Source organism: Mus musculus, chromosome 2 (assembly GCF_000001635.26).
Source record: "Mus musculus strain C57BL/6J chromosome 2, GRCm38.p6 C57BL/6J".
NCBI classification, from domain to species: domain Eukaryota; kingdom Metazoa; phylum Chordata; class Mammalia; order Rodentia; family Muridae; genus Mus; species Mus musculus.
The window spans coordinates 36,725,458-36,736,672 of record NC_000068.7 but is presented as its reverse complement, the minus strand read 5'-3'; the positions used below and the strand labels follow the sequence as shown (position 1 = coordinate 36,736,672).

The window sequence follows — 11,215 nt, the reverse complement described above, 5'->3', positions numbered from 1 at the left end:
CTTGGGCAGAAAATTATTCTCAGGGAACAAAGCAAAATGCATTCAAGGGGATATGATATATTTGTTGCTAAACAAGGAGATTTCTTTCTTCTTTTTATAATAAAATATATTTCGATTAAAGTGCTCTACAGGTCTGCTTGAACTCAATTGAAGATCATCACACTTCCTGATATCTACTAGCTATCCTTCATCATCAACTCAGAAAAGTAGAGCTTTCTTCTTGGCATGCAAAAATTGCACATAACCACAGCGCCCCCTGGAGCCTAATGCCAAAGTCCTGACATTAGGTGTGCTATCTCAGTTGATGCTCTGGAACTTCACGCTCCACATGGGACTTGTCCATACCCTTGTTTTTATCATTTAAAGTGAACAGTTTCATTTTAGTTATTGAACAAGGCCAGGTACTTGTCAAACCACAATGAACTGAGTACCTGGTTATCACCACAAATAAAATATTTGAGAAAAATGGATAAGATTCCAGATAAAATTGGAAGGAAAGATGGACATAGGCTGGTCACTGGGTACCAAATCATGGCTAGATAGGAAAAATAAGTGTTTAAATTTCTTTCACTGTGTAGTGATTATAAATAATACTACATAACACCCCAAAGGCTAGAGTAAAGAATTTCATACTAAGACCTTGTAAATATTTGAAAAAACTACTATACTTTCTTTTATTTGGATATTATGTACTATCTTCATTCATATAAACAACACACATGTCATCAATATCTGCTAATTTTGAGTGTTAAATAAAACTTAAATGTAAGGGACAGAAAAGATGGCTTAGTTAATAAGAGCACTGACTGGCTCCCAGGAAAACCAGGTTTGATTAACCAGCACACCTAAGGTAGCTTACAGATATCTGTAAGCCTGTATTTAAGGGATCTGATACCAGCTTCTGATCTTTTCTGGCAGTATACACAAACATGATGCACAGGCATACTTGTGAGCAAAACAAATATACATGAAAAATAAAAATAAACAAATAAATGCTATTTAAGTTACTACCAAATATCCAGACTATTTTATCTGAAAGGATAAGATGATATCTTTTATTTGATATCTGATAAGATAAAATGTAAAAATTAAAATTGTAAATCTAAGAGAAAAATATCTTTTCATCTTCAGAGAGGAAAATATCTTTGGTACAAAAGCTACAAACCTGTCTAATAAAAAAATGTAGTGATTAATAAATTAACAATTAGAATATTAGCAAAACAAAAAATATGTAGATATTTGTAGGAAATCCTATCAAGATGCTGAAGCAAAAGAGTTAAATAGAGAACAAAACTGTGCAAGGATAACTGAGTGGAAGAAAGAGAACCACATGAAATTTTCCCAACAGAACAAAAGATGAATGGAGAAAAGGATTAGGAAGTAGGAATGCTAACAGTGAAGACCATGTCCATTACTGTAAACACAGTCTCCTGCTGAGGATATTTCTCAGTGCTCCTTTCATATCCTGATTCCTCAGACTATAAATAAAGGGATTCAGCATGGGTGTGACCACATTGTACATCACAGCCACAATGGCATCCTGTACATTAGTGTTATTAGATGAGGGAACAAAATATAGTCCAATGATGGCTCCATAGTACAAGGAAACCACACAGAGGTGAGAGCCACATGTGGACAAGGCTTTGCAGATACCCTTCATAGAAGGAATTTTCAGAATGGTGACAGCTATGAGGCCATAAGAGACCAGTATACATATAAATGGCAGGGTAATGATCACATTACCTAAAAGAAGTATAACCAGCTTGTTGGTGGTGGTGTCTGAGCTGGACAGCTTCAGCAAGGTAGACAGGTCACAGAAATAGTGGGAGATGGTATTGTCTCTAAAGTGAGTTAGGCGAGCCAAGAGAAGGGTGTGCACAAGGGCATTGGCAGTGGATAAGGTCCAGGACACAACTACTAGAAGAACACAGAGGTTCTGACTCATCATTGTGGTATAGTGTAGAGGGTGGCAGATGGCCACATACCTGTCATAGGCCATGGAGGTCAGAAGGAAGTTGTCAAGATCAGCAAAAAATAAGAAAAAATACACCTGGAAAACACACCCAGCATATGAGATGGACTGACTATGTGTCAGCATATTCATGAGCATCTTTGGAGCTGTGACTGATGAGAAAGAGATGTCTGTGAAAGCCAAGTGACTGAGGAAAAAGTACATGGGGGTGTGGAGGTGAGAGTCCAGCCTGATGAGCAGGATGATGAGCAGGTTCCCCAGCACAGTTGTCAGGTACATGGCCAGGAACAAGGCAGAATACAGGTCTTGGTCCTCTGGCTGAATGGGGAGCCCTAAGAGGATGAACTCAGACACAATGCTCTCATTTCCCTCAGTCATGCTTTTCTTCTTCTTCTGTGAGTGAAAGGAGAAATGGGAAAGAAGGAGAAGTGATTTTGACTAATACACTTCAGGAACTTTTTTTTTTAATCACCAGTACTAAAAATAATGTTACTTTATGTGTTTTAATCCAAAAGTGAAGATCTTTCTCACTGTAAAGAGCTAATGATGGTTTAGAAAGAGACACAATTTGCCAACCTTAAAAACAACTGACTGTTTTAGAGGGAAGCTATGAAATTCAGAACAATTATCAAATTAGACCCAGTTCCTGATCAAGGTGTCTGGATTTCACCATGATGATTTTGGATTAAGGACTTAGCATATAAATTTGTACCAGCAAATAAAAAATAAATAGGATTTCCATGATTGTTCATCCATTTTAACCTTTCTGGAATGCACTTGCATAAGGATATCTTTCCAGAAATTAAATTAAGGTAGTGTAACCCTGGGATCTTCTTTGTATCTGAAATATTGGGATAGTGATTTAGTGGAAGCAAAATATTCAAATCATCAAGTACATAAATTTTAGCCAACAATATAACTTACTAATATCAACTTGCAAGCAGTCCTGAGTTCTGCTTGTAATAACAGTTTCTCAGTCAATGAGCTCACTCTTCCATCACACTTCCTAGGTTGAATAAAATGATCCCCGATTCCATGTTAACATCTTCAGCTCCAACCTAAGCATCTCATCTGAGCACAATGAACACCTGGAAATATTTGACTTTTCTGCCACTTCTTAGATAAGCTAAGGAAATTCTTCATCTTTTTCTAGCAAAAGCAAATGTCACCTGCTTTACTTTTAACCTGTGTTTTAAGCCAAAGAATGTTACTTTTTATTCATTTCCTACACATTTTCTTTGTTGATAAAAATTAAATTCTTTTATCTGTAATCATTCCCTATGAAAGTGAATAATCACTAGCAATAGAAAAAGTAATATAAGGTTAGAGTTGATATCCTAGCTGCAGAGAGAGCTTAGTAGTTATATTCTATGGAAAGACTTGTATAACAGCCATTTTTTCTCTGATTTCCAGCAATCTCATGTTTCCCTCTTCATACTTTCCAGGTTAATCTATAAATCTTCCCAACTTGGTCAAGACCATCTTTAAAATGCCTTTATATCATCAATCTCAGTCCCCCAAAATATCACTTAATGTGATACTGCCAGAAATTAATTATAATTTATTTCTTACTAATTTCAGTGTTAATAATTACTTAATTACAATGAAAATGTTAACTATCTGTCCACAGGTAGATGGTTTCTGGTATTGCTAAATTGAAGAATATTTCAATAAGCAATATATTCTTATGTTATCTTGTATAGTGTATATGATACATTCAGAAATGAGTTTAGAGGAAGAGGCATCCATTGTTTTGAGAAAATATCAGCTCACAAGAGACGAAGGTGATGAAATACCTGATATGTGTTCTATGAAAAGTCTTTAGTGGAAGCACATACATGGGATGATTGTAAAAAAAAATGGGTCTCTAGGCAAGTGTTTAGAAGAACAGTACTAGGGGCTTTGAGAGACAAAAAACTCAAGGTAATTGCTGTTAATAGAAATGTAAATGTTGGAGAATATGTGAGCAGCAGGCAGATATAATGTATAATTTGCTGTGAAGGAAAGTTTCCATCTGTTCAAGAAAAGTAAAATGCAAGAAAAATAATGTATCAAAAAATAGGAAATGGCACGCTGGCTGCCAGGTAAACGTAGATTGAAGAAGCTAAGGATACTAACTGGCATATGAACATCAGGGGCCACAATGGTAAAAGTCATAGATATTTGGGAAGAAATTGGAAGAAAACACAACAAAAATTGTGTGTTGAAGTTTCAATGTGACCAAAGAAGATGATTTTCTTGCTTTATTTCAAAAATGAGTAATATTGTCCCTGTCAGAGCTCTGTGGGTGAGCACCTTCTTAGAGGCAATGGGGATAGGATAGAGTATTAGTGGAGGAGTGAATAGGAAGGTGGACAATATTTGAAATGTAAATAAATAAAATAATAAAAAACAAAACAAACAAAAAGTGGATAAACTTAAGAAACATATTCTATTGTCGGATTTTTTTAATTTTGTTTTTGTTTTGTTTGTACTGTTTTGCTTTATTTTGAGGGATGGAATGTCCTTTTATCTTAAAAGTTCTCAATGCAAGGTAAATCATTCTGTAGAGAACTGCTTGTTTTTGAAAGTATGATTCTTACAATATGAAATGCATGCTGACCAGACACAGAGAAAAACAGACAGAGACAGACAGAAACAGAGACGGACAGTGAGACATAGTGGCACCCAAACATATCCAGTAATAAAGATGTGTGTATATTCTATGCCTGATCCAGTAGACTAACTTATAGGATGAACTCAGATACCTTTAGGTAAGAAGAAGGGAAAGTGCTGGATCATCTGAAGCAGTCATAGGTCCATTGCAAGAATCAGAATAGTAATCAGTCCAAATCAGATATGGCAGATATATGAACATGTATACTGTCCATGTCTCCTGGGAAGTCTGTGTGAGTTATAATTTTGAAAATCATGTAGAAAACCTAGGGCACAATCCCTGTCCCCAGATCCAAATTAGAGGCATACAGGATAAAATTGTCATGTTGTCTTTGACTCCCTTAGGGAAAGAACTATTTTGAAGCAAGCTTGAGAGTCCCTTCATCTTTGAAAAACAATGGTAGCAACTAAAACAAGTCCCCATCATTTGGTCCTGTTTAAAACAGTATGGGAAAACATTAAAAGAATTCTTTATATTTATGGATTATTTTCTAGCTTTGAATGCTATAACCAATTGAAGCCCTAACAACAAGTTTAGTCCTATTTGAAAATGATGCTTATAATAAAGGATTAAATATTAAAGGAAATGTTTAAGATAAGTCCCTAATTTAATGAGATTAATATTTCTCTTAATAGAGATACCAAAGTGCCCTTCCAATCCCCAAATTGAAGCCATAGCAAGAAGAAGGCAGTCTGTAGTCAGTAAGATACTGACAGGATTGTACCATCAGAAGACAACAGAGAAATGCATTGTGTTAACACTTTGAATTTGAATTCCTAGCTTCCAAAACTGGGGGTAAATGTATTCTCCTTAAACCAATTTGTGCAATATTATTATGACAGCAAATGAATATTAAACAATGTGAATGTCTGTTAATACATATAAATTATGAGCAGTGATTCCCTGATCACTAGTAGACTCACAAACTAGAAAAAGCCCAGGTAGGCTTTCTGTCCTCCAAACTTCTCTTTTATAATCTCAGTGCCTCCCCATACCCAGTCCCTTGATGTGGTGAATTGAATATGCTTGACCCATAGAGATTGGCGCTGTTAGGAGGTTTGGCCTTGTTGGAGGAAGTGTGTCACTCTAGGGGTGGGTGTTGAAGCTCTGCCCAGTGCAGAATAGTTTTCTCCTGGCTGCAGTTGAATCAAGATACAGAACTCTTAACTCCTCCTGTGCCATGACTGCCTAGAAGCCCCTGTGCTCCTGTCTTGATGAAAATGGACTGAACCTCTGAACCCATAAGCCAGCCCCTATAAAATGATGTTGCCTTGGTCATGGTGTCTCTTTCCAGAAATGGAAACCCTATCCAAGATCCTTGCTCTCTGATTTGCTATTCCCTAGCCCTCAACATGGGCATAGACTGCCCCCCTGAAGAGGGTTGGCTTAATGCTGCTTGTATATTAATGCCAATTTTGGACCCCCAACAGTGGTATTCCATAGAGGAGAGTATACACATGCACTTATTATTAAGCTGAGTGACCCTGCCCTCTGTTAATTGTGGTTGGTAAATAAAGGTGCCAACAGCCAATAGCTGGGCAGAGGAGCCATAGATAGGGTTTAGGTTTCAAGGGTTTGAAAAGAGAGGACCATGAGGACAGAAGAAACACTGCCATGGAAGGAAGAAGAATGTGCAGGAGGGGAGAAGGAGAGCTGCTATTGTATAGCTGAGCTATAAAAATGTGGCCATGTGGGCTGACCAATCAAAGTCAAGAAGAGCCCAGATCGAACACAGAAATTAGTAAGTAGTAAGTTGGGTTTATCGATAGGGAAATAGATTCTATTAGCACAGAAGGTAGGAAGCTGCCCAGAAACTGTGCTGTTTAATGCTATTTAAAAATATAAGAGCTATGTGTTTTAGTCTGGAACATAAATGGTCAAATGCAGCAAAGAGGCCCCAGGGTGCAATTTTTTATGTTTACTACTACAATCCTCTCTATTAGAAAGAGGACAGACTGGGAGAAGTTCAGGTAGACTTCCTGACTACCAGGCACTGCACACTCTATATCCAGTTGCCCACCCTTCTAGTTGCCATATGTACTGGCTAGTTTTGTGTCAACTTGACACAGCTGGAGTTATCACAGAGAAAGGAGCTTCAGTTGAGGAAATCCCTCCATGAGATCCAACTGTAAGGCATTTTCTCAATTAGTGATCAAGGGGGAAAGGCCCCTTGTGGGTGGGACCATCTCTGGGTTGGTAGTCTTGGGTTCTATAAGAGAGCAGGCTGAGCAAGCCAGGTGAGGCAAGCCAGTAAAGAATATCCCTCCATGGCCTCTGCATCAGCTCCTGCTTCCTGACCTGCTTGAGTTCCAGTCCTGACTTCCTTTGGTGATGAACAGCAGTATGGAAGTGTAATCCAAATAAACCCTTTCCTCCCCAACTTGCTTCTTGGTCATGATGTTTGTGCAGGAATAGAAACCCTGACTAAGACAAATTGGTACCAGCAGAGTGGGGTATTCCTGTGACAACCTGACCATGTTTTGAGGACTGTGGAAGGACTTTGGAACTTTGGGCTTAAAGATCCATCCGTTGTTAAGAGCTCTGTCAGATGTTGTGTAGGAGCTTGGAAGATAATGTTGAGAATACTGCAGAAGATGGAGGTCTGGTTTGTGAAATTTCAGAGGGAAAATTAAAGACTTTTCAGGGCCATTGCTGTTTTGATTGTGAAGATTCTGTAGTTCTGGTTAACTGGGGATGAAGAATCAGCTGTGATTAACAAGATACCAGAACTACTAAAGCAAAAACTTTGCATTACTGGGACTATTGATGCTGGTTAGCTGGAGCTAAGAAATTAGTGGTGATTAAGAAGAGACCAGTATCATTGAGGTGACATCTTCTGGGAAGTGTTTTCTGAAAGCACAAAGAGGCTGTGTTCCAGAGATGGCCAAGGTTGTACTCCTGCTGCAGCGGGACTTGGTAATATGTAAAGGTCACCCAGGCGGTACTGGTTTTGAAGGCATGAAGGGGTCACACAAAGCAGCTGAGGATTGGCACTGTGAGAGGCCATGGAAGGCCATTGGTGAAGGTGCAGCCTCAGTTGCAATTGAAGGCCCAGGACTGAAGGGGTCATGCAGTGTTTTGGAGATGCCAGTACCATGAGATGACCACCAAGAGCAGCAGCAGCAGCAGTGGAGTACAGGCATCTGGAGCCTAGAGGATGACACACGTGCTACAAAGGGCATGGCTGGACAAGTGACCCAAGCCCTTGGAGAAGCCCAGAAGATCGTGAGTTGAATCCCAGATATTGGACGGTTGGAGATTGATTTTTGCTTTTGATTGTGACTGTGCCCTGATATTTTCCCTCTTGAAGGATGAAACTGTTTTAGTGGAGCCCACAGTTAAGAGATTTTTAATTGTAAAAAGACTTTGGATTTTAAAAGAGATGGATATTTTAAAGAGATTTAAACTTTAAGAATATGTAAAGACTGTGGGACTTTTAAAGTTATTTAGATCTTGGGGATGAATAAGATTGTAAGGATTGAGGCTTACTAGTGATGTGTTTGTGTGTCAAGTTGACAAGGGGTCAATTGTACTGGCTAGTTTTGTGTCAACTTGACACAGCTGGAGTTATCACAGAGAAAGGAGCTTCAGTTGAGGAAATCCCTCCATGAGATCCAACTGTAAGGCATTTTCTCAATTAGTGATCAAGGGAGAAAGGCCCCTTGTGGGTGGGACTATCTCTGGGCTGGTAGTCTTGGGTTCTATAAGAGAGCAGGCTGAGCAAGCCAGGTGAGGCAAGCCAGTAAAGAATATCCCTCCATGGCCTCTGCATCAGCTCCTGCTTCCTGACCCGATTCAGTTCCAGTCCTGACTTCCTTTGGTGATGAACAGCAGTATGGAAGTGTAATCCAAATAAATCCTTTCCTCCCCAACTTGTTTCTTGGTCATGATGTTTGTGCAGGAATAGAAACCCTGACTAAGAGACCATACTTCAGGCCCCAGCTGGATGGAGACTCCCTGCTATGCCAGAGACTAGCCTGAACAGAGGCTTCCAGCTCAACTAGAGGAATTACAGACTTAGAGAAGTACAGGAAGGCTACCTATCTACCAAACTACCCTATTATCTATTTTAGTGTCCCTCCACCATAAGCTCCCCTCCCACACCATTCTAGTTGCTATTTTTCAGCCACCAACTGAATCTAAGACTACATACTTCACCTGAGACCAAGCTTGCTGGTCAAACTCCTCCACCCCCTCACCCCCAACAGTATCACCATACCTGTACCCTCCTAGTTGCCTTTTCCCAGCCAACAACTGGAATGGAGACTTCCTGCTCTACAAATACCAGCATAAACTCAGAGAATCCCAGGCCACAAAGAGTAGAAGACCAGAGAGGAAACAGAAACCGAGGTACAAAACACCCAGCCAACAAAGTCAAACTCACAAATCAGTACCTACATCTTTAATTCCCCAAACTAAGATGCGTAGAGGCCAGTGTAAGAACCCAAGAAACTACAGCCAATGTACAAGGTCACCACCAAATACTACCAATACTAGTACAAGCAAGATCTGAATATTCCAATAAAACAAAAGCACAAGGAAAAGACCATAAAACATAGCTTTATGAAGACAATTTAAGTCCTTAAGGAGGAAATGAATAAATCCCTTAAAAAATTTTTAGGAAAACATAAACAAACAATTGGAGGAAATGATTAAATCCCTTTTAAAAGACCAAGAAAAAGCTGTCTTCTCTCTACTTCATCTTCTAGTCCACACCCCTAATGGCAATGCAGATCTGCACTCCATTCCCTATGCCACAGCTTTGCCTTTATCTCTGGAGGACTGTTGCCACCTGTGACAACCACATGAGATCTACATGCTCCAGTAAACTGCCAGTGAGTGAGTGCCTGTGGAAATCCCTGAGGACTTAAGCACTTCCTATACCCTCTGTCCTCCATCTTCTGGTCCATATACCTACCTATAATTGTAGATCCTTACTCCATTCCCCCAACCACATATATGCTTGCATCCCTGTGGCTTCTGACACTGGTGACAATCGGGCCTATGGCTATCAGGGACTACCAGCTCTGCCTGTATCTCTAGGATTCTATTGCCACCCAAGAAAACTAGAGGTCTGAAACCACCAGAGAACTTCCCTCTCCCTGCATACCTGGAAGCCTGCTAACAACCAAAACAAAGAGCTCACAGAATCCTGCTACAATACCAGCCCCCACCCTCCTAGTCTATGCTATGTAATAGCACACAACCAACAGATATTCTGTGCTACACCAGACTCCAGCCTGGGGTAGAGATTCCCAGATTTACTAGAGACCTCAAAAACTGAATAAACTCAGATAGGCTCTCTTTTCCCCAAATTTCCGCACTATCTTAATTTCCTCCCACCATATTCCAAGTCCTGTGCCCTCTTACTTACTCTGGTCTGGCCCCCAAAAGGGCATAGACCCAACCCTCTAATAAAACCTGGGAGATTTGTATAAGTACAAATAGGCTGCCTGGCAGACAAAGTCCTCCACTCTGTCTATGCCTTCTCTATACCCACTTGCCCACCACTTCTAGATGTCATACCCAAACTTATGAAACACAATGAAAGCAGCACTAAATGGAAAGCTAATAGAACTAAATGCCTTAATTATGAAGTCAAAGAAGTCTCATACTAGCAACTTTACAACACACCTGAAAAATCTTGAACAAAAAGCAGCAAAGACAAGAGGATTAAACAGCAGAAAATAGTCAAATTGAGGGCTGAAATCAACAAAATAGCAATAAAGAGACCAATACAAATAATCAAATTAAAAAAGAGTCACTGATGGAAAACCCCAGAATTAATAGTAGGCAAAACAGTGTTTATTTTGCAGAAACAAACAACATGCAAGGAACAATCATTTATATAAAATGGCAACTCTGGAATGAGCTTGCAGGCTCCTTTTAAGTGTAGCTAGAGGAATTTTAGGGATGAGTAGGTCATTTTTAATATGATAGGCAAAATAAGCAATGCTTTCATTTGTACATTTTAAAATGGTTGTTGCATTAGTTTTGCCATTTTTGGTCAGGCCTTAGAGTGATTCTAGGAACAGTCTCAGTTTTGGGGCTGGCTATCTTTCTTGGGTAAATGTCAGGGCTATTGCTGATTAATGACTTCTTGTATTTAGTTTTTCCCAAGAAGCTAGGCCTGCTTTTTTGAGAAATTGAAACCTAGGCCTTGCTATAAAATGGAGTAGGTTTCAGTCAGACCTGTCATTCTCCCCTTGAGTTGGGTTCCATCTCATATCTTTGATTAGGGTTTAGGAGGGTTGAAATTGAGATTTTAATATCATGAGTTGGGCCATGGGCATTTGCTCCTTGACAAACTTTATAAGGGTGCTGAGAATGTAGGTTCCACAAATTAGAGCAAGAAATATTAAAAATAATGTCCCTGCTGATATAAAGAGAAGGGTATTGAGCAATGGAAACCAATTAAAAAGAGATTTATGGATATCCTGATCCATTTTAGAGGATCCACTGCACTCAGTGCAGTTGGTATAGAATCTCCACCCCACTCCACCCTCCCAAGTCCCAGAGCTGCTGTTGGGAGCCTAGTGGTCTCAATCCCTGCCCTCCCCAAACCACTCCCCTTCTGTCCCTTCCAC

The 11,215-nt window shown here is 39.6% G+C and overlaps 1 protein-coding gene across 1 annotated transcript; it reads right to left on the bottom strand.

Moving 5' to 3' along the window:
- Window positions 1-1,411: 1,411 nt before the first annotated feature.
- Window positions 1,412-2,350, bottom strand: Olfr347 (olfactory receptor 347). The gene has a single exon (NM_146943.1). The coding sequence runs from the start codon at window positions 2,348-2,350 to the stop codon at window positions 1,412-1,414; it is 939 nt and encodes a 312-aa protein (NP_667154.1).
- Between the last annotated feature and the right edge of the window lie 8,865 nt (window positions 2,351-11,215).